This window comes from Theropithecus gelada, chromosome 10, assembly GCF_003255815.1.
Source record: "Theropithecus gelada isolate Dixy chromosome 10, Tgel_1.0, whole genome shotgun sequence".
Taxonomy (NCBI): Eukaryota; Metazoa; Chordata; class Mammalia; order Primates; family Cercopithecidae; genus Theropithecus; species Theropithecus gelada.
In genome coordinates this window covers 27,096,267-27,117,251 of record NC_037678.1, presented here as the reverse complement: position 1 = coordinate 27,117,251, position 20,985 = coordinate 27,096,267, and the positions used below count along the sequence as shown (strand labels likewise).

At 48.9% G+C, this 20,985-nt stretch overlaps 1 protein-coding gene across 5 annotated transcripts in view; it reads right to left on the bottom strand.

The window, feature by feature from the left end:
- Positions 1 to 20,985, bottom strand: part of CABIN1 (calcineurin binding protein 1) — a 165,230-nt gene that overhangs the window by 107,186 nt on the left and 37,059 nt on the right. For all 5 annotated transcript variants that reach the window (XM_025399210.1, XM_025399212.1, XM_025399214.1 and 2 more), the window contains 10 exons: positions 20,628 to 20,914; positions 19,414 to 19,582; positions 16,700 to 16,836; positions 15,922 to 16,139; positions 13,827 to 13,905; positions 12,723 to 12,910; positions 11,677 to 11,829; positions 10,238 to 10,432; positions 5,437 to 5,679; positions 3,975 to 4,131 (listed from right to left, as the gene is read on the bottom strand). In XM_025399210.1, coding sequence (XP_025254995.1) covers positions 3,975 to 4,131; positions 5,437 to 5,679; positions 10,238 to 10,432; positions 11,677 to 11,829; positions 12,723 to 12,910; positions 13,827 to 13,905; positions 15,922 to 16,139; positions 16,700 to 16,836; positions 19,414 to 19,582; positions 20,628 to 20,914 — 1,826 coding nt within the window. The remainder of the gene's footprint in view (positions 1 to 3,974; positions 4,132 to 5,436; positions 5,680 to 10,237; positions 10,433 to 11,676; positions 11,830 to 12,722; positions 12,911 to 13,826; positions 13,906 to 15,921; positions 16,140 to 16,699; positions 16,837 to 19,413; positions 19,583 to 20,627; positions 20,915 to 20,985) is intronic.

The following is a 20,985-nucleotide window of genomic DNA, read 5'->3' as shown; positions in this document are numbered from 1 at the left end:
TTTTTAAATAAGTAGTGACTTGAATGGCTTTACTAAAGCAATACATGCTTATCAAAACACAATTCAAGCCATATAGGAAAATATAAAGGAGTACACTTTATCCATCAAAAATTCTAGCCCAGAGAGAACCAATGCTGACATCTGGTGAACCTCCAGTCGAAGCATCCTTCTGTGCATATCTGATGCATTTTGAATGAGAGAAAAGTAATTTATAACAATGGAACCCATACTACACATGCCATTTCTTAACTTAAAAAAATTTTTTTTTTTTTTAAGAGATAGGGTCAGCCGGGCGCAGTGGCTCAAGCCTGTAATCCCAGCACTTTGGGTGGCCGAGACGGGCGGATTACGAGGTCAGGAGATCGAGACCATCCTGGCTAACATGGTGAAACCCCGTCTCTACCAAAAAAATACAAAAAAACTAGCCGGGCGAGGTGGCGGGCGCCTGTAGTCCCAGCTACTCGGGAGGCTGAGGCAGGAGAATGGCGTAAACCCGGGAGGCAGAGCTTGCAGTGAGCTGAGATCGCGCCACTGCACTCCAGCCTGGGCGACAGAGCCAGACTCCATCTCAAAAAAAAAAAAAAAAAAAAAAAAAAAAGAGATAGGGTCTAACTGTTGCCCAGGCTGGAGTACAGTTGGCACAATTATAGCTCACTGCAGCCTCCAATTCCTGGACTCAAACAATTTTCCCACCTCAGTCTCCTGAGTAGCTGGGATTGCAGGCGCAAGCTACCACACCCAGCTAATGTTTTGATTTTTTGTAGAGACAGGGTCTCAGTATGTTCCTCAGGCTGGTCTCAAACTCCTGGCCTCACGTGATCTTCCCGCCTCGGCCTCCCAAAGTGTTGAGACTACAGGCATGAGCCATGGCGCTTGGCCTTAAAAGTTCTTAGATTTAGGTCTACCTGAATAATACAGAAGAAAAAGAGTAAAATAGGAGGAAAAAGAACTACTGAATTCCAGTTACACATTCGTTTACCACTACATGTATTGTTTGTTTATAAAGGTCCCTCAGTATTTTTGAAACTCTGGGCCATAACCCATTAACGACTTATAACTAGCATTTTTAGAGTGGATCAGGACAGAACATGTCAGAAGTCACTAGTAATAACTTTCTTTCATGAAATTTATTTTGTACTTTTTCTTCTTTTTTTTAAAATGAGGTCTCACTTTTGCCCAGGCTGGAGTACAGTGGCACGGTCATAGCTCAGTGGGCTCCAAGTCCTGGGCTCAAGTCAACCTTCCTTCTCAGCCTCCCAAGTAGCTAGGTCTATAGGTGCCACCACCACACCTGGCTTTTTTTTTTTTATTATTTTACTTTTTGTGGATACAGGGTCCTACTACGTTGCCTGGGTTGGCTTCAAACTCCTGGCCCCACGTAATCCTTCTGCCTTGACCTCCTCAAGTGTGGGAATCACGGGAGTGAGCCACCATGCCCTGTTGCTTTTGGCTCTTAATTGCAACCAACTGTTTCAATTTGTTGTACTCATTCTGCTCCTTGCTGTTTGCATTTATGACTTCATAATGGTGAGATTTAGTTTGCAGTGTTTTCCTCAGTTCTACAATTCTCCTTTTTGTTTCATTCTGTTTGTCAGCTCAAAAGTCCAATCCTGCTTCCTCTGCCTTCCTAATAAACCCTGTCTTAGTATCTGCTTCCAGAGAATTCAGTATGTGATAACTACAATTATTTTTCCTGGGTGATAATATCCTCACCAGGCCCCTCACCATCCAACCATAGTGTGTTTTATCCCAGGGCCCCTTCCCTCAGCTAAGTCTGCACACTGGAAGATGGCAGGATCCTGTGGCTCTTTCTGCCTCTGCCAAGGCCAAGGGTGGGATGGAGGAGCATTCCCCTCATGCCACTCTCCACAAATGAGAATATTAATAATATTTCCCAGGATTTGGTCAACTTGCTATCTTTCCTCAGTTCTCCTGCTGAGGGACATGCAGAGACAGAGTCACACCTACTGCTACTCCACCAGAATCTTTCTTTTTTCTTTCCTTTCTCTTTCCTTTCCTTCCTTTCCTCTCTCTCTTTCTTTCTTTGATATACTTTTCAAAGTTTAAGGTATTTGACTATTCCTCTATCTGTGTTTACTTGCTGGCAGTTTTTCTGAAAACTAATTTTTGTTTGCATAATTAATTTTGAGGGAAAGGAGAATTTCAATCCAGAAGTCTTTTTTGTGTTACTTTTCTAAGAAAAATAACAAAATTTATAGTTGTAAACTTTAATTTTTTTTTCACTGCTAAAATCCTTTTGGAGAACAATAAGGTACCAGAGGTAATAACTGTCAAGAGCACTAAAGATATATATTGCTAGAAATTTATCCTAAAAAAACAATTGGGTAGAAGCAAAAAGGCATGCATGAGGTGTTCATCACGGCATGACCTGTAAGAATGAAATTTTTTTTAAGAGATAGGGTCTAACTGTTGCCCAGGCTGGAGTACAGTTGGCACAATTATAGCCCACTGCAGCCTCCAATTCCTGGACTCAAACAATCTTCCCGCCTCAGTCTCCTGAGTAGCTGGGACAAACTAAGGGTTCAGCAGCGGGGACGGTTCAACAGAGCATGCACCACTCATCAGCATGATGAAAACAATGGAGCAAAATGGAGCAACAGCCTTACAAAACAGAGAATAAAAGCCTTTTGCAATCTGGCCCCTCCTCCCCTGTCCAATCCCCATGCCCCAGGTCTCCTGTCTGATTTAAGGCTTGCTCAGTCCCTGGCCCCACTCTGCCTCCCCAGTGTCTTCCTCTGCCCCTGCTCTTCCATCAGGGCTCAACTCAACCCACACCCACACCCATGGACAGCATCAGGTGCCCTCCTCTCAGTCCACCACACCAGCCTGATGCTGTTAGATAGTTATCTGTCTCCCAGCACCACAAACCTGTCAAGGCCAGAGGTATCCTATTCACAGAGCCCTGACATGTCATCAGCAGCTGATGAACTTCTGAGCAGTGAATAAAATTATAGAGAGAGTGTGAAGGGAAGGAGAAAAACCATATGTTAACTCTGGTTTTCTCTGAGCAGTTGGAATAGGGATGACTCTTTCCTTTCCACTTTTTCTTGTTTCACAAATTATTGAGGAAAAATCTTCAATAAACTTAATTTTAAGCTAGTTGAATACAAGCATCAATAGACACATACTATTATAACAACTGCACACAAACTAGATGTGCATTAGGCCAAGTCTGGACAGCAAATGCAAGAAAACAAAAAATGGAAAAAGAAAAAAAAAGATCTATCTCATAAGATTATAGGTGATCTTTCCTTTAAGTGTCATTTAGCTGTCATACTGTCGTTTCTTCAATCCAGCACATTTTCTACCATTGCACTGACCATGGATCCAGGGCCATCTCCATTAAGGGTCTAGGGCAGGCCCTCCCTGGATTCTCATCACTCAGCACCCACCATGAGCCAGGCATTGACTCACCATGGTGATTCATGGCTTTATTATCTCATTTCATCTTCAGAACAACTTTCTGAGGTAGATACTACTATTCCCAATATGGGTATGTGGAAATAGAGGCTGAGGTTATATGACTTGCCCAAGGTCACACATCTAAGAAGTGACAGTTGGGATGTGGAACCTGTGCTCACTCCATGCTGCCCTCGGCTTACCATCCCTTGGGGTGTCATGGGGATTAAAGGAGCTAGTGGGTACAAGGCCTCCTGGAGCAGTGTCAGCATTCCTCATAAGTAGTAACCTCTTGTCACTCCCTCCATGCTGCCACCTGCACCAAACATGCAATGTTCACACACCCAGGACTCCCGTGCCCACTGCACAGTAAGCTCCCTTAAGGAAGAACCAAGAACACTTCTGCCTCTGTCCAGGCGCAAGCAAAATGCTTGGATTGAGTGGATGGAGCCCCACTCACAACATCTGGATAAGGTCCAGGACCCTAGGGCAGAGGACAGGGGCAAGGACATGGGAATTGGAGCTCATCCCCACTGCGCCCACTGCCTGTGCACCTTCCTCCGCTGGGTTTTGGAGCTGCTGCTGGTGGCACAGAGAGTGGAAGGTGTCTTCCTCCTGCCAGATGATCCGGTGTAGAATGATCCAGGGCAGCACTGAAGAGACATGGGGCTCCTTAGCCTCCTCCTGCACGGCCATGCTGCAGTCAATGACCTGACAGTGAGGGGCGGGAGACAGCAGAAGTGTCACAGCAGGGTAAGCCTTCAGGGCAGACTGAAGGGAGGCAGAAGGCCTCTTGGGGAGCTGGTACATGCTACCTGCCCACCCCCACTGTTCTGATGTGGGCACTGTAACCTAGCAGATCCTCAACATGTCATCGGACAGAGGCCCATAATGTCCAAAGATAGAGTCACACCACCCTCCATGCCACATGCAGTTACTGATACCCTCAGTACCTACTATGTGCTGCGTTCTGTGAACAGGGCATGGGGGAGCTGAGAGCCCAGAGAGAAGAGAGCAATGGGCAAGCTATACAAGTGCAAAGCGTCAATATGGTTGCTGCAATGAGAACAGATGCAGCCACAATGGCTTACAGAGGAGGGGTGGGACAGACAGGGGAGAGCCTTTTAAAAGTTTCCAGGTGTGTGGCTGTGGTGTATCCAACACTCAGGGAGGGCAAGGAGTGGGGGCAGAGGACAGGCATGCAGGCAGGGACCCCAGAGGGTAGCCCAGGAGGGCTGCAGCCAAGGGAGCACAAGACCAGGGGGAGAGACAGGCCTGGGGCTCAGTGTACCTTAGGTGACACACAACATGGAGGGAACATGAAGGGTTTTAAGTGAGGGGGGAGCACATTCACATCTGTTTTGGAAAGGTGCCTTTGTGGTTGGACAGTGGCTGGAAGGGGCAGAGGAGACTGCAGCGAGTGTGCTGCCACAGCTCAAGCAAGAGTAGCAGTGGCTTGGACTACAGCAGAAATATGAAGACAGAGGGAGAAACAAAGGCTGGAGGGGTGAGGATATAGATTTGGCAGGACTTGCTGAAGGTCTGAGCGGGAATTGAGGAGACAGCCCAGAGGGCTTCACAGGAAGATTCTCTGCCTTAAAGCCTTCCTGGACAACGCAGGGTGCTGTGACCACTCCTTAGCTGGAAGTGCCAGGACAGCATGGGATGCTGGAGCCATCACGGCCTACGCTCTGGCTCCCATTCTGCCTCTGACTCGCTGCAGGCAGACCAGTGCCTCCCTGTGAGGTTATTTCTTCCCCTCTGGGGTGGATGGTCTGGAAGAACCCTGTGGCACCAAGTGCTACATAGACTCTAATCCCCAGATCCAACCAGCCCCAGGAAGGTCTGCAGTCTGCACACAAACCCCTCCTCAGATCCCAAAAGTTCCAGCCAAAGAAGCCATCATGTCCCCTTTAGGTGCCTAATTAGCAATGAAAGCTTAACTACTGAAGAAGAGGGATGTCAGAGAGACATACCTACTGGGGCAGGGCAGGGTGAGAAGGAGCCAGGGGTTACCTGGATGAGGTTGTTGGTGAGCCGCACGAGGCCAGTGGTGGAGGATGATTCCTTCAGGATGCTGCCACTGCTGTCGGCAGAGAGGGCCTGCTCGATACCCATCAGCAGTTGGGTCACTGTGGCCACCCACTCCTCCTTGGCTGCAGCCTCACTTGAGTTCACCATCTGCTGGACGGCCTCATTCAGAGCCACATCGGAACACTCAAAACACTGCCGATAGTCCTTCAGCCGGAGCAAGGAGTCCTAGTACAGCAAGAAGCCAGATGAAGTGCACGGTGAGCTCAGCACATCTGGGCCCAAGGCCTGAGCAGGGACAACTGAAGGAAAACAGATGAGGGGCGGCAAAAGAAAGGGAAGTACGAGCCCCAGCACAGCATAGGCCCCATGCAGCCCAGAGGTGCCTGGAAGGGCAGTCTGATGGCCTGTGGGCAATGGCAGCAGAGAATGTCACCAGTCACGGAGCTTTCAGAAAGGCTTCACCTCTGTACCTCACCTTCCCCATTTATAAAGTAGGGACGCTGGGAATGAGGCTGCAGAGCCAGCCAAGGTGAGACAGGGACCCCAACACCTGTCAGCTCTCCCCAGAGCCACTGTGCCCATCCAGTGCCAGGGCTCTGGAGGGGGTTCAGCAAGGAAGGGGCAGACTGCCAGGGAGGGACTATCTCAGTGGAGGAGGGCCTGAGCCAAGGCCACAACAGAGGCAACTAGCCAGGCAACGCTAAAGTCATCATTCTATCAGGTCCCTCCTCCCCAGGTGCCCTGATGGGGCCAATGTGTAAGCTATATGAGCCTCAGCCACCACATCATCCACTCAGCGGCACTGTGGGCCTTAAATGAGCTGATGTGCATATTACACTCAGCACAGTGCCTGGCACATGGAAGAGTTCTGAGAACACCACACTGAACTGTTACTTCTATTTTAAAAGCTTCTCTTCGGAAGGAAGCCATTGCTTTTTGCAAAGCTCCTTTTTTTTTTTTGACCTAGAATACAACCTATTTAAATGCCTGGGATCTCTCTTTCATCACTGTGCTGGTGCATGGGGAAACACAGTCTGTCTGTGAATTCACAGATCTGGTGGGCCGCTTGTTACACCTGCAGGAAGCACCTGTTGCCCGGTGCCCCATTGGGCTCTAACCTCGCCACAGCCTAGGACTGGCAGTGGCTCCTCCCAACCTTGACACATGCAGCTGCCACTCTCTGAGGTTAGACCAACAGGTGTGGGGTCAGAAATACCTGAAACTGCCTTTGGAATGTGGTGTAGTATCTGAACACAGATCAACACCTCCCCCAATTTATAAATCCTAATTGCCAGGAAAATGGGGCCCGTGTTTCATTAGAGAAAGCCAGCACCCTTTACCAGGAGGCCACTGGGGTTCGAGGGTGCCTACGGGGTGCTGATATGGGGGTCCAAAGCCTGAGCTGATGCCTCCTGGTCAAAACACCCAACATGTGAGAGCCAGAGGATTATTTTCCAGCATGATAAAGACTATTAAATGCAACCAGAGTCATTGTGAAAGTCAGGGACAAGACAAGGACCTGCTAATGGTGCTCTAAAATATGACATAATCTCCAGGGCTCAAGGCCAGAAAGAGCAAAAAAGTAGAATAAACACCAACGAATGAGGGGACCAAATTACCGACTGGGGGCAACACAATCATCTACCCAAACACAATCAAACAAGCCAGACAGAAAACAAGTGATAATGGGAACTCAGTGAAGCACCCAGACTCAAACACGAAAAATCAATAGGGTTCCTATGAGCCAGCAACGTAGGAATACATGGAAAAGATAATGAACAACAAGAAGATTCTGCTCAATATAGCAACCAAAAATATTAAGGACTAAGAGTCAACTCAACAAGACACAAACTATCTAATTAGACTGAAGAACATAATAGGCAGCTTGCCCACTGGGAGAAAGCGCCACTATACACCTACGGGAGAAGACTGCAAGTTCACTGCCCCGCTTGAAAAAAGCTAAATGAAGCAAGTTAAATGCAAAACATAAAACATTAACTCTGCAGGAATAAAGCAAAAGCAAATACTCTTTTTATCTCTCTGTTGATGAGTCTCTTGTCAGCCTCCCCTCCAGAACATGGAGCAGCCTTCCTCTTGGCCCAGAGCCAGGCACCCCATAAAAGCTCAAGCTATGTGTGTAGAATAAGTGGATGAAGGCCAGGCACGGTGGCTCACGCCTGTAATCCCAGCACTTTGGGAGGCCGAGGCGGGCGGATCACGAGGTCAGGAGATCCAGACCATCCTGGCTAACACAATGAAACCCCATCACTACTAAAACTACAAAAAATTAGCTGGACTTGGTGGTGGGTGCCTGTAGTCCCAACTACTCAGGAGGCTGAGGCAGGAGAATGGCGGGAACCCGGGAGGCGGAGCTTGCAGTGAGCTGAGATCGCACCACTGCACTCCAGCCTGGGCGACAGAGCCAGACTCTTGTCTCAAAAAATAAATAAATAAAGAAGTAGATGAATATTTCTCCACTCTTGGAAAGACTGTCTAAGCATAGGAACAAAAACCACAATGAGCGGCCGGGCGCGGTGGCTCAAGCCTGTAATCCCAGCACTTTGGGAGGCCGAGATGGGTGGATCACGAGGTCAGGAGATCGAGACCATCCTGGCTAACACGGTGAAACTCCGTCTCTACTAAGAAATACAAAAAAAACTAGCCGGGCGAGGTGGCGGGCGCCTGTAGTCCCAGCTACTCGGGAGGCTGAGGCCGGAGAATGGCGTGAACCCGGGAGGCGGAGCTTGCAGTGAGCTGAGATCCGGCCACTGCACTCCAGCCTGGGCGACAGAGCGAGACTCCGTCTCAAAAAAAAAACAAAACAAAAAAAAAAACAAAAAAAACAAAAAAAACAAAAACCACAATGAGCAATGAACAAAATCACACATGTATGAAAACATCAAAAGATTTGACAGCATAAAAATTCAAAACTTCTCGGCAATTTAAAAGCAAACAATTGGGAAAAAAATATTTGCAAGATCTGTCGAGAAAAAGATTACTATCTTTAATATACAAAAAGCACTCCAAATCAATAAGAAAACACTCTCAATATGAAACTGAGCAATAATCTGGAGTCCTTAATTCACAAAAAGCAGGCGTTTCCACAGCACTCGGCCCAGACCTCAAGCACAGCCCTTATCACAGTTCAGTGCCTGCCCAAGCAGCAGCTCCTGCCCCATCAATGGGGTATCCTGCCATATCCAGCTGTTCTAGAAGACAGTAAGAGCAAGACCACATCTGAGCACTGAGGGCATCCTATGGAGGCAGAGTCCACTGGCCTCTCCCCGCTTTCTCCATCCCAGCACCCTTCTTGGTACACTGGCTGTCCCTCCCACACATAGCCATGCTGGGCCATCTTGCAGCCTGCCAGGTAACTGAGGTCACACACATCTCATCCCCTGATCTTGGCTTGGGCCCGACTGACCTCCTCTGCCAGGAGCTGGAGCCTCCTTCCCTCCACCTTCTTCTCCCTTCTGCTTCCCCAAACCAACTGTTTCTTCCCCTTTCCCCAGGACTGAGGTGCTTCCATTTGTTCCCACAGTTGCACCTCTTAACTATTTCCCAGTTCAAGAATGTTAATGATTAAAATGCTTTGTGGAATCTGTGCAAAAAACCTGAGAGAAGACTGGACTCTTTCCAAATTGAAAGGGAAGTACCCAATAAGATAAAAAACACAATGTGATTAGTAGGATGAAGCATAAGGGACCAGGACTCAATGCCACTAAGCATATTTTGAGTATTATCTCCCATGTTTATCTCGGTGCCAACTCAACCCTCCCGAGGATGGTGGCAACGATGACAGCAGTACCTCCACAGCACCTGCTAGTGACAGGCATGGTGCCAACACACATTAACTTGTGTAATCCCTACAACAGGACTCTGAGCTAAGGACACTGGTCATCCCCATCCTAGAAATGAGGAACTGAGCTCAGAGAGGTTGAATAACTGCCCAGCACCCAGCAGCTGCCAGCTCCCTGGCAGGCTCTTGGTAAGAGTTTACCTCCTGAGGAAAAGAAGCACAGAAGGATTCAGGAGGGCACATGAGGCTTCAAACATAAGGCTAGTGTTATTTTTCTTCAGCTACATGGGTCTTTATTTTATCTGGATTCTTCACACTGTACAGATATTTTAGCCACTTTTATATTTACCTTAAAAAACAATACAAAACGAGATGGATGAATAAACAAGTAGATGGACAGATGATGACCTGACCATTCTTCCTTCCTCCTCTGCCATGCAGAAGTTCTGAGTCAAGTATGGGGATCACCTTGAGCCACGCAGAACCCTAGAACCTGCACTCCTTGGTTCTAACTTTCCGCTAGTCTTGACCGTATCTTCTGACTAACATCTTCCTGGGGGCTTAATGGTGTTGATATCCACTCTCTTCTAGCTATGTGTTCTTAAGAACACATATGCTATGCTTCTCAGAAGTTGCCCTTGACCCTAACCACACCCACCCTATCTCCAGGGGCACCCTGGGCCCCTCAGAGCCCTACAGCTCCCTGAGTGGCAGGCATCAGAGAGGCTGGACCAGTTAAGACAAAGATATGCAGAGACCCCCCTGAGAGTCAGGGGCAAAGGGAAGCAATTTTACAGACAGCATTGAGCATATCTACATTCCACCAGGTGGTGGTTTAAGTCAGAATGAAGCTGGGCCCAGTGGCTCATGTCTGTAAACCTGCAGCGCCAGGAAGTGAGCCTACCACAGAGCCTCCAGAGAATAAACACAAACAAGCAAGGAGAGAAGGTGCAAGTGGGTGTGAGGGACACTGGCAGCACACACCTGCAATAGAAGCAGCTGGGCTGGCCTCTCAGGAATGGAAGTCATAAACTCCAGGTGTTTGGCCCGGTCAAACCCACTGGTGCACAAAGTGGGGCGGAGCAGATGCACAACAGCCTTGTAGTCACCAGCTTCGTACAGTCGCTGAATCTCCTCCAGGGACTGGCACCGCTCCAGCGACTTCAGGTTCTTATCAATCTGAAAAAGGCCCGGCAATGTTGTATGAGGGTAAACCCCTCAGCCCCTGCCCCACCGAATCTGGCCAGTGTTTGTTTTTATCAGAATTGGATGAGGAGAATAAAAATTAGACTATGTTCCCGCCCCCCAAAATTAGACTCCTCCTTCATACATCAGTGTTTACACTAAATGTGTGTGTTAAAAGTATTTCTATTAATGGCAAGGCATCCAATTCTTTAAAAAACAAGCACATCAAAAACCAAAAACTACCCAGAAGCAAAGGAGTTCCAGGAAAGCATCCGCCAAGACAGCTGGACAGCCTTGTGGTCACAGGTCAGTGAACCAGTCTTGCAGAACCACGGAACATCAGGCTGTCAGAGACTCAGCAAGCCTGGACCAGAGGTTGTCATACGCTACACGCAGGACCTGATGAAGCCCTGGCATGTAGACAGCCCTGTACCTGAACTTGTCCCTGAAACAACTCTAGGAGAGTCTGAAGGCCACTTTCAGCCAGTGTGGACATTTCACAGATACAGAACTGCAGCAGGGTCTGAAACTGCACAATGAATAAAGTGGCACCTGGGTGGAACCTGGCATATAGGCCACACACTGCTGACCCAACCCCATGGCCAGCCCAATACTGGTCTCCTCCAGCTGGTATTTCCTTCCAGTTACCACTGGGATGGCTGCCACACATAGCCAGGAGAGCAGACCAATGACTGCTTCTAAATAGTGCTGGTGAGAACTCCCATACCTGCTTTCCACCAGGGATCTGCAGTGCCCCAGTGTACTAGAGCAGCCTTTCCCTGGCCTCTTCTGTCTTCCCACCAGGGGCCCCGCTCAGCATGTGGGAAGCTTTCTTGTTCCTCAGAAACAGGTCAACCCTGGGCTAACTATGCCAAATCACAAGAAATCTTTGACTAAGAAACACCATTTAAAAACTTTCAGCCGGGCACAGTGGCTCACACCTGTAATCCTAGCACTTCGGGAGGCCAAGGTGGGTGGATCACCTGAGGTCAGAATTCAAGACCAGCCTGGCCAGCATAGTGAAACCCTGTCTCTACTAAAAATACAAAAAATTAGCCAGGCATGGTGGCAGGCACCTGTAATCCCAGCTACTCGGGAGGCTGAGGCAGGAGAATCCCTTGAACCCCGGAGGCAAAGGTTGCAGTGAGCCGAGATTGTACCATTACGTTCCAGTCTAGGTGACAAGAGTGAAACTTCATCTATGGGAAAAAAACAAACAAACAAAAATTCTCACTCACCTCCTCCAGGGAAACCACAGAGTCATTATGGAGGTTGGGTAGCCGGATTACAATGTCTCTTCGCCCAGCCCCTGCCTCCACCTGGATGGCGGTGGAACTCTGGAGCATTTCTGTGCAGATGTCATAGTTCTCCAGGGCCTGCTCCATGTCTCCCTGGTTAGAAGGAAAACAGGTCAGGGGACCAAAGCATAAGATTGACTATGATGTGCCAGATGCCTTACACCTCTGATCTCACTAGACTGTGGAGGCCATGAGGGTGGGGTTTTTACCAATTACTACTGTAATCCCTAAGAAGGGCCTGGCATGTAGCTCAGGCTCAATAAATACTTGTTGACTGAATGAACAGTCCCTATCAACTCTGTGAGGGTAGATATCATAAACCCCATGTTGCAGATGAAAACACTGAGGACACTTGAGCAGAGCCAGAGTTGGGAGCTAGGCCTGTCCTAATTCCAGAACTAGTGTTCTTCACATCAAACAGTGTTGCTTCCTTTAGACTAAATGGTTGCTGACAGGGCCCTGGCAATCTCTTGACTCATTCTACCACAGTGTACCAGTACCACCATGTGCAAGGTACTAGGTAACAGCCAATTCATCCTGGCCTTCCAGACCAGGCTCTGAAGAGAAGCTTTCCCAGAACTCTCACAAAACAGGTGAATAATTCCCTTTTAGAAAGCTCCATATCTGTTTATTCATTTGCTCAGGCTCTCTCAGGAAAACATAAGCAAACAGTCAAGATGCCAAGGCAATCTTGAGTGGGGGAGGCAGAGGCAGAGCAAATGCCTTCCAGAGCTCTGTGGTTATGCTGAAGAGCTTTACAGACTGGTATCAAGCTTGGAAGTCTGAGATGCTGAGAATTCCCCCACCGTGTCGCAGTTTCTCATGCCAAGCCCAGTGCCCGGGCAGGTGCTACACATGTACACATGGACGCACACACACACACACACACACACACACACAGACACACACCCTCAACATGGTCAGTTTTCTGCCCATCCTGCTGGGTGTCAGGGCATACTCCCCAAGCAGCTGACCATGGAACCAACCTGCAGCGCCAGGAAGCGAGCCTTCAGCCAGTAAACACGGACCACAAACTCCAGCCAACCATCCTCGAACAGGTCGCGCTGGGATGAGGCAAACGACAGCTGTAGGAGGTCACCAAGGCAGTGGGTTCCTGGGAAGTCAGGTCCAAATCTGCCATTCACCATACCAGCAGGGCAGTTCCGAGGAGACACTAAAAACCATGAGGCCAACGAGTCAACTTCATGCGTAGCATCCTAATGCCCTTCTGCTTCTCAGAAGTTGCCCTCAGCCCTAACCACACCCACCCTATCTCCAGGGCCACCCTGGACCCCTCAGAGCCCTACAGCTCCCTGAGTGGCAGGCATCAGAGAGGTTGGACCAGTTAAGACTTTAAAGATATGCAGAGACCCCCCCTGAGAGTCAGGGGCAAGGGGAAGCAATTTTAGAGACAGCATTGAGCATATCTACATTCCACCAGGTGGTGGTTTAAAAGTCAGAATGAAGCTGGGCCTAGTGGCTCATGCCTGTAATCCCAGCACTTTGGGAGGCTGAGGCAGGTAGATCACTTGAGGTCAGGAGTTCAAGGCCAGCCTGGCCAACATGGTGAAACCCCATCTCTGCCAAAAAATACAAAAATTAGCTGGGCATGGTGGAACACGCCTGTAGTCCCAGCTCCTCGGGAGGCTGATGTGGGAGAATCGCTTGAGCCTGGGAGGCAGAGGTTGCAGTGAGCCGAGATCATGCCACCGCACTCCACCCTGGGTGACAAAGCAAGACCCTGTCTCAAAAAACAACAACAACAACAACAATAACAATCCATATCACCAGAAAAATTACTGAAGCTACATAAAGCACTGCATTGAATAGTCACACCAAAACTGAGATCCCACTTCCTTCTATCTCACAGCAAAAGCAGATTGGTGGCTCCCTCTGGGGGCTTAGCTCCTGCTAACCACTTCTTGAGTATCCAGGAGATTTCCCTGGGACCCTGACAAGCCAACCCAAAAAATGTGCCTACTATAAATGTAAGTCTAAATATCATAACTCAGTCTCGCCAGTTCAGCTTTCTCCCAGCTGCTGGGGGGTTCAGAAATTAGCCTGGTCACAGAACACATAATGCCGCCTACCTGCAGAGCTTCTGCCTTTGGTCAGCAGCCACTGGTCCAGCTGAAGCTCCATGCAGGAGAGAGACATCAGCATCATGTCCTGCAGGACAGGCATAGGAAGGTCAAGAACAGTATCACAAAGCCTCTTCAGTGTTGGGGGTAGGGGGCAGTGGAAGGAAACAAAACTAAACTTTACTTTTTGATAAAAATATAATTCTTTCTATTCACTTGCCATTTCATAAGTGATAATCAGTGACCACTCTTCAAGACATAAAAAGAGCCACATGGATGTATGTTGGGACAAGACTTGGGAGGGGCCAGGAGACCTGTCTTCAGAGTTCTTGTCCTGTTGAAGAGGCAACCCTGTCACCTGCCAAGTGCTGGGCCAGACACTGCATCCAAATTACAGAATTCAACCCTTAAAAGTTTTGGGCAGCTGGCCGGGCACGGTGGCTCACGCCTGTAATCCCAGTATTTTGGGAGGCCGAGGTAGGTGGATCACGAGGTCAGGAGATCGAGACCATCCTGGTTAACACGGTGAAACCCTGTCTCTACTAAAAATACAAAAAAAAAAAAAAAATTAGCCAGGCGTGGTGGCAGGTGCCTGTAGTCCCAGCAGCTCGGGAGGCTGAGGCGGGAGAATGGTGTGAACCCGGGAGGTGGAGCTTGCAGTGAGCCGAGATCACGCCACTGCACTCCAGCCTGGGCGACAAGCGAGACTCAGTCTCAAAAGAAAAGTTCTGGGCAGCTGGTATACCATTCCCAGGGCACTTGAGGAAGCTGAGGCTCAGCGATGAGAAGGCACTTGCCCAGTGGGCACAGCTGGAAAGTTATCATCAGCCTGCTTTGCCTGGGGATCAAAGCCCTGGTTCCTCCTGCTGTTTCACAACGGCTCCAGGGGAGCATGGCCCGGTGGGAAGAAGTTGCCAGGAGGTAGTCCTGAGGTATCCCCTTGGAAGATGCCCAGCAAGGGATGGCTGACCTACAAGCTCCTCTATCTCCTGTGCTCTCAAGTCAGAAAGACCACCAGGCATCCCTGAATGTTTCTGGTGCTCCTGCTTCAGCATTCAGTGTCCCATCTCCAACAGGAGTACGGGGCCAGAGCACCTTGTGTTCCCTTAAGCTCTAGGAGGCACCAAGTGGAGGAGGCTGGGGTGTGGAATGCAGCAGGAAGACAAGGCTCAGTGAGGCTCAGCCCCTACTGCTGGCGGCCCCCAACGCTTCTCTAAGCACCCTATTTAGCTTCTGCTGTTTTATCATCTGTTAAAAATAGTCACAGGCCATTTATGGCCTGTTATGTCTTGACATCATAACATCATAACATAGTGAGACCCCCATCTCTAAAAAACAAAACAAATATATATATTTTTTGAGACGGAGTCTCACACTCTCACCCAGGCTGGTGTACAGTGGCGTGATCTTGGCTCACTGCAAGGTCTGCCTCCCGGGTTCACACCATTCTCCTGCCTCAGCCTCCCGAGTAGCTGGGACTATAACCGGGTGTGGTGGTGTAAGGCTGTACTCCCGGCTACTCAGGAGGTTGAGGTGGGAGGATTACCCGAGCCCAGGAGGTTGAGGCTGCAGTGAGCTGTGACTGCATCACTGCACTCCAGCCTGGGCAACAGAGCAAGACCCTGTCTCAAACAACAACAACAAAAGCCTCAGTCACAGTCCTTGCCACCTCAAACAAACCAAATGTTTCCCTTTCCTCCAGCTTTTTCTGGCAAGCCTTCCTCTGACTCAGTACACAACCCGAGAAGCCCTTCTCATGACTCTCATTCCCTCACACATCCCATGTCCAGCTCTGCAACCACAATCCAGCATCCCACTATTACCACTGGATCTCAGCCACTGTTCACCTGGCATGACAGCAGCCTCCTGACAGCCCCCTGAGCCCACTGTCACCCGCAAGTGTATCCTCCACTCAGCCATCAGGGAGCTTTCTAGGCACAAACCCGGTTTAGTGACTTCCTGCTTCAACACCCACAAAAAGCCCAGGTTCCAGGCCCACAAGTAGATGCAGCCAAACACAACAGCAGCCCCACACCCATGCAAGATCCCTGTCCCCATGCCCTGGTCCCAGTTCAATACCAGCCCTTGAGAGGCTCCCCCCAACCTTGATGTGCTTGTTGCTGCAGTCCCTCAGCAGCGGGTTGGGCAGGCTGGTGCTGTGCCTCCTCCAGCTGTGGTAGACGCTGAGCACGACCTCCGCCAGGCCTGGAGGCCACCTTAGCAAGAACTTGTGGCCCATGCCTTTCAGGTAGCGCATCATCAGCTCCAGGATGCCCCCGTTGGTTAGGTTCTCCAGCAGGAACTCATGCACGTCCTGCTTTTCTGCCCAGGGAGCAAGAACAACCTGACTTGAACAAAGAGGACCTTCCATGCCAGGATCTCCCATTTTCTTTGGGACAGTAAAGACTGTTCCCTCCCTCTACCATCTGATCCAGGTGGACATGATACCACGTTGTGGTGCTGAGATCAGGCTACTGGGTTCAATGCCTGGCTCCAGCCCTCAGCAGCTATGATTGAGCCTCTCTGAATCTCCATATCTAAGGTGGACATCAAAAGGTCAGACCTCCAAGTGCTGCCATGTGCACTAATCTCACTCAGCAGTTATATACTGATACACACTCAACAAGTGTGCCTACACACATTCAATTTGCAAAGCGAAGCCTGTGAATTTGGCCATAAGAAAGCACAGCAAGTATGAGTCTAGACATTTCAGAAGACCTCCAAGTTGACCACAGGGCTCAGGTCCAAGACTAATCCAGGCAGACTCTTGGCCACATGAAAAAACACCCCAGAACCATTCTCACAGAACAAAACATAAGCAGGTTACAGGATAGTGGGAAGAAGAATTCCCAAATTGAATGGTCACACTGCTCAATTCCTACCAGATTCCATGAACGTGGCTGAGTCAAATGACAGTCTATGAGGCCCAATGCTTGGGAAGCTTTCCAGTTTGGCTTCTGACTGGACTTCATAGTTATTAAAGGAATCATCTTCCTCCTCAGGGTCCAGCTTTCTTAACCTGCATGTAACATGCCAAAATCACAAAGTCACAACACATGTTCTGACACAAGCATCTGAATTCTTCCTATCAGAGAAACCAAATCTGAGCCAGGAAGAAGGTAGCTAAAATAAGTGGGTGGTGGGGTCCAGAACCCAGGCCTCCGGCAGGCTCTGCCTCTCTCCAGGGCTTTATGAGCTAGCATTTGGTGTGTATCCTGTCTTGTTCACTCATCTCATCAACAGATGATTACCGAGCACCAGCTATGTGCCAGGCACTGTGCTAGGCACTGAATACAGCAGCCCTAAATGTGGTAGATCCTGCCTGCAGTAAGCTTACCCTCTAAAGAGACACAGCCAATCAGCAGGTACACAAAACTAACCCAAATAAGGACCACCTCACAACAGAGTGCTTGAGACTCTGGGTCAAAAGGGCTCTGCTTTAGAGAGCAAGGTCAGACAAAGCCTTTGAGAGGGGATGATGTTCATGCTGCCACTGGAGGAGGAGAAGGGCTGGCAATGCAAAGATGCAGGACAAGAACAGGTACAAAGGCACAGGCCGGAAGAGTGCCTGTGTGTTCTAGGGCCTCATGGTAGCCCAACAAGTGAGGTGGAAAGCAGACAGATAGGTGGGAGTTTGGGGGACACATCAAGCCCATCTGAACTTGGTCCTTCCATAGCTCCTCACAAAGCTGTGGGTGGGCCCAGTCTTGGGACTGGGGACACCTCTCCTGGCAGGCACTCCTCCCAAGGACCCATTTCAGGCAACCTTGTGATGTTCCCTCAACCCAGAACCCCTGCAGCATAAACACTCAGGGCACTTGTGAATGTCTTCATTCACGTATTGCACACACTCCCAGGGCGACTCCATCAGGCAAGCTACCATGTTGCTCTTGCCTTGACCATTCAAAGAAGCAGACACTAAGTTGAGTGTGGTTGCTCAAGCCTGTAATCTCAACATTTTGGGAGGTGGAGGCAGGAGGATGGCTTGAGGCCAGGAGTTCAAGATCAGCCTGGGCAATACAGCAAGGCTTCATCGCTACAAAAAACAATAAATAAAATTAGCTGGGCATAGTGGCGTGCACCTGTAGTCCTAGCTATTCAGGAGGATCCCTTGAGCCCAGGAGTTCAAGGCCACAATGAGCTATGATTGTGCCACTGTACTCCAGCCTAGGTGACAGGGCAAGACCCCATCTCTAACAAAAATAAAAAACAAAGGAGCAGACACTAAACCACAAAGGAAACCAACAACTAAAATAAAGATAAAAAAGAAAGTCAAAACCATTCCAGGTAAATGGGACAGGGGAACAAGACCTTGGAGTAAAAAGCAGGGCTAAGGGGAATATAGGGTCACTCAAATCTCTTGGCACCATCAACCAAAGAACAATCAATCTTGCAGCTCTTCCAAAGGAAACTTTCTTCTGGTATTATCCCTTAAGAAAAATTCATCAGAAGGCACTGTAGCCCCACTTTGGTCCTGCATCAAGTACTGAGAACAATCATTATTTCTAAGCATTTCACCTTCACCTCAGAAAGATAACAAATTAAGAAAATTAGGAATCTTGCTGTAAAATAAATTTACAATCCACCTAAAGCTTCTGGCTTCTCCTTCACCACTTTGATGTTAGTTCCACTGAAATAAACTGTCATGGGAAAGAACCACTGCTAGTTTAACTCCTGTTTAAAGATGGCATATTGAACACACATGGTTAGCTCCCAAACTCCATTCCAGTAACAATGAAGAAATAAAAAAGGTATAAACTCACAAAGACAGAAGATAGGCGAGGATGGCCCAGCAGACAAAATGTACCAGACAACTGTTAGAAGGCAGATGGTCCAGTGCAAATGAAGAATGGTGTCTGCCGAGAGAGGCCTCTCCACTCAGCAAAGGGAGGAGGAAGTGGAGTATTAAGAAACCAATCCACTGGTACCATAAACTCCAGAAAGGCTCAGAAATTGAGGACCCTAAAGCCTCTAAAGGAGGTGAGCAGGCAAGGACAAAAAGCAGAAGGACTGGCGAAAACCTAAGTAAGAAGCACTGGGGACCAAGTCCCTCCCAGCTCTGGGGAGCCTGGTACCTGCTTGTCCCCTAGGCTCCTGAGAAGCACTAAGAATGAGTGAGACCCAGGAATACTTCACAAGCTCCTCCTCTACCTTCTCAGAATGCAAGGGAATCCTGCTGAGCCTGGAGCAAATCAAGTAGACACGGACTCCCTGAAAGCAGAAGGGAAGCTCCCCTCCATGGGGTTTTCAGGGCATCTGCATCTGCATGGGATTTTCAGGGCACAGCACCCCTCTGCCTCCCAGCAACAATTAGATGTCTTGTAAATACACAGGGACATGAGTATGTTCCTTCTAGCTCTCAAAAGATGAACAAGTCAAAGCTCCTGCCTTCAGGAATTTCAGAGGTGGGGAGAAGCGAGAAAAATCCAAGATCCCACTCCAGTGAGATTTGTGCTTCAGACATCTGCACAGATGTTATGGGAACACAAAGGAGGAGATCAGAAAAGAGGGTTGCAATGGAATGAGAAATGTTATTGATGGTGTATGCTGGAGGTTTGTGGGTTTGTTTCTGACAATTAGAAAAAATACACAGTACCTGGACGGCAAGAACTTCATCAGAAGCTCCTGGAAGTCTACTTTCTCTTCTTTTTTGCACTTGGTGTTTCGGACACGGGCAGACCGCCGTTTTGCTGTTTCTCCACTCTCTTCTGAAATCTTCTTTCGTTTTACCCCTTTCTTGGACTTATCTCCCCCAGAAATATCACCTTCACAAAGAATGCAAATTAAAATCTTACACGGTGGCAGGGGTGAAAAAAACGCACCATACAGACACATCAATCTCCCTCTTTTATAAATCTACTAGCATTAAACTCTTCGACATTCAAAAAATGTTCCATCTCTTCTTCAACAACAAAGAATCCCGAGTAAAATTAATTTGAAACCCCTTAACTCTCACACCTTTCTTGACTTCACAGGACCCACAAGCCAGATTTCAAGATTACTTTCCACAGTTACAAAGCAAGCAACACTCTCACCCTCCCATCCCCTCACTGGTCGGCTGAACTTTGGGGTCTCACCTGATATACCCAGAACAGAGAAAGTGAGTGGCTCTGACCCTACTCAGGACCCTCTGAGGACTATGATAAGAGCAAAATATGATAAGAGCAAAAAAACAGTATGAACTATATGGCAACGGAAGAATGTCACGTATGATTAAGTAAAAAAGAGACAACCACGTGCATGTTTATTCAGAAACTTCTATATCTACCAGATTTTCTTTTTTTCAGTGACATAGAAATCAAGAAAAGGCTCGGAAGCTTTTGTCAAAAACTTCTGACAACTCTAGCAATAATAAAAATCAATAAAACATATGGTGGTTGGTGACTTTGTTGACTTTGTTTTCTAAGATCAAAGAACTCAGGAGGTACACCGTCGGCAAGAGAGCAGGACCAGCAGAGGGGACCTTTGCCAGCTTCCATGTTACGAGTGAGTAAGAGCGACCTTCATGCCAGAATGTGGCAGCCAAGGCACTAAACGGTCCTGGGGGAACTATCAAGGAGCAGGAGCTGCATCCTGATCCCCCGTTCCCCCTCACTGCAGGGACTTCAGAGCTGAAATGGCCCTGACAGGCAGTGGCACTGTGAGCAGGCTGAGAGGCTCCTCTAGGGCTGGGGGCTCCCACTTCCACTTGAGTCATGAGTGTCAGCATGACCCTTCTCTCTAAAGAGGCAGGGCTCCCCAACAGTCTCATTCCTGCTGGGTTCAGTAAACGGGGTCTCTCCAGAAGCCAAATTCAGGGGGCCTGCTTACCCATAGGAGCGCCTGTCTCCAACAGACCAGGACTGTGCAGTGGGAAGCTGGTTGTAGCCACAGAGGTGTAGGAGACCACAGGCTCAGCGACAGCCACAGCTGGGCTGGTGCTGACAGTGCTTGGCTGGATCTCATTAACTGGTGTTACCACCACGGAGGATGCAAGAGGCTGGCTGGGGTCCTGGTAGTCCGACAAATCAATCCTCTTGCCAAGGCTGGGACGTGGTGGCTCGCAGGTGGTGAGATGATTGTACATGGCCAGCAAGCTCTCTCCGAGGCACTTCCAGCTACAGGGAGAGGGCCACAACACCTGATCACCACTCTGTCAGAGGAATACTCCAAGCATAGGGAAAAATGG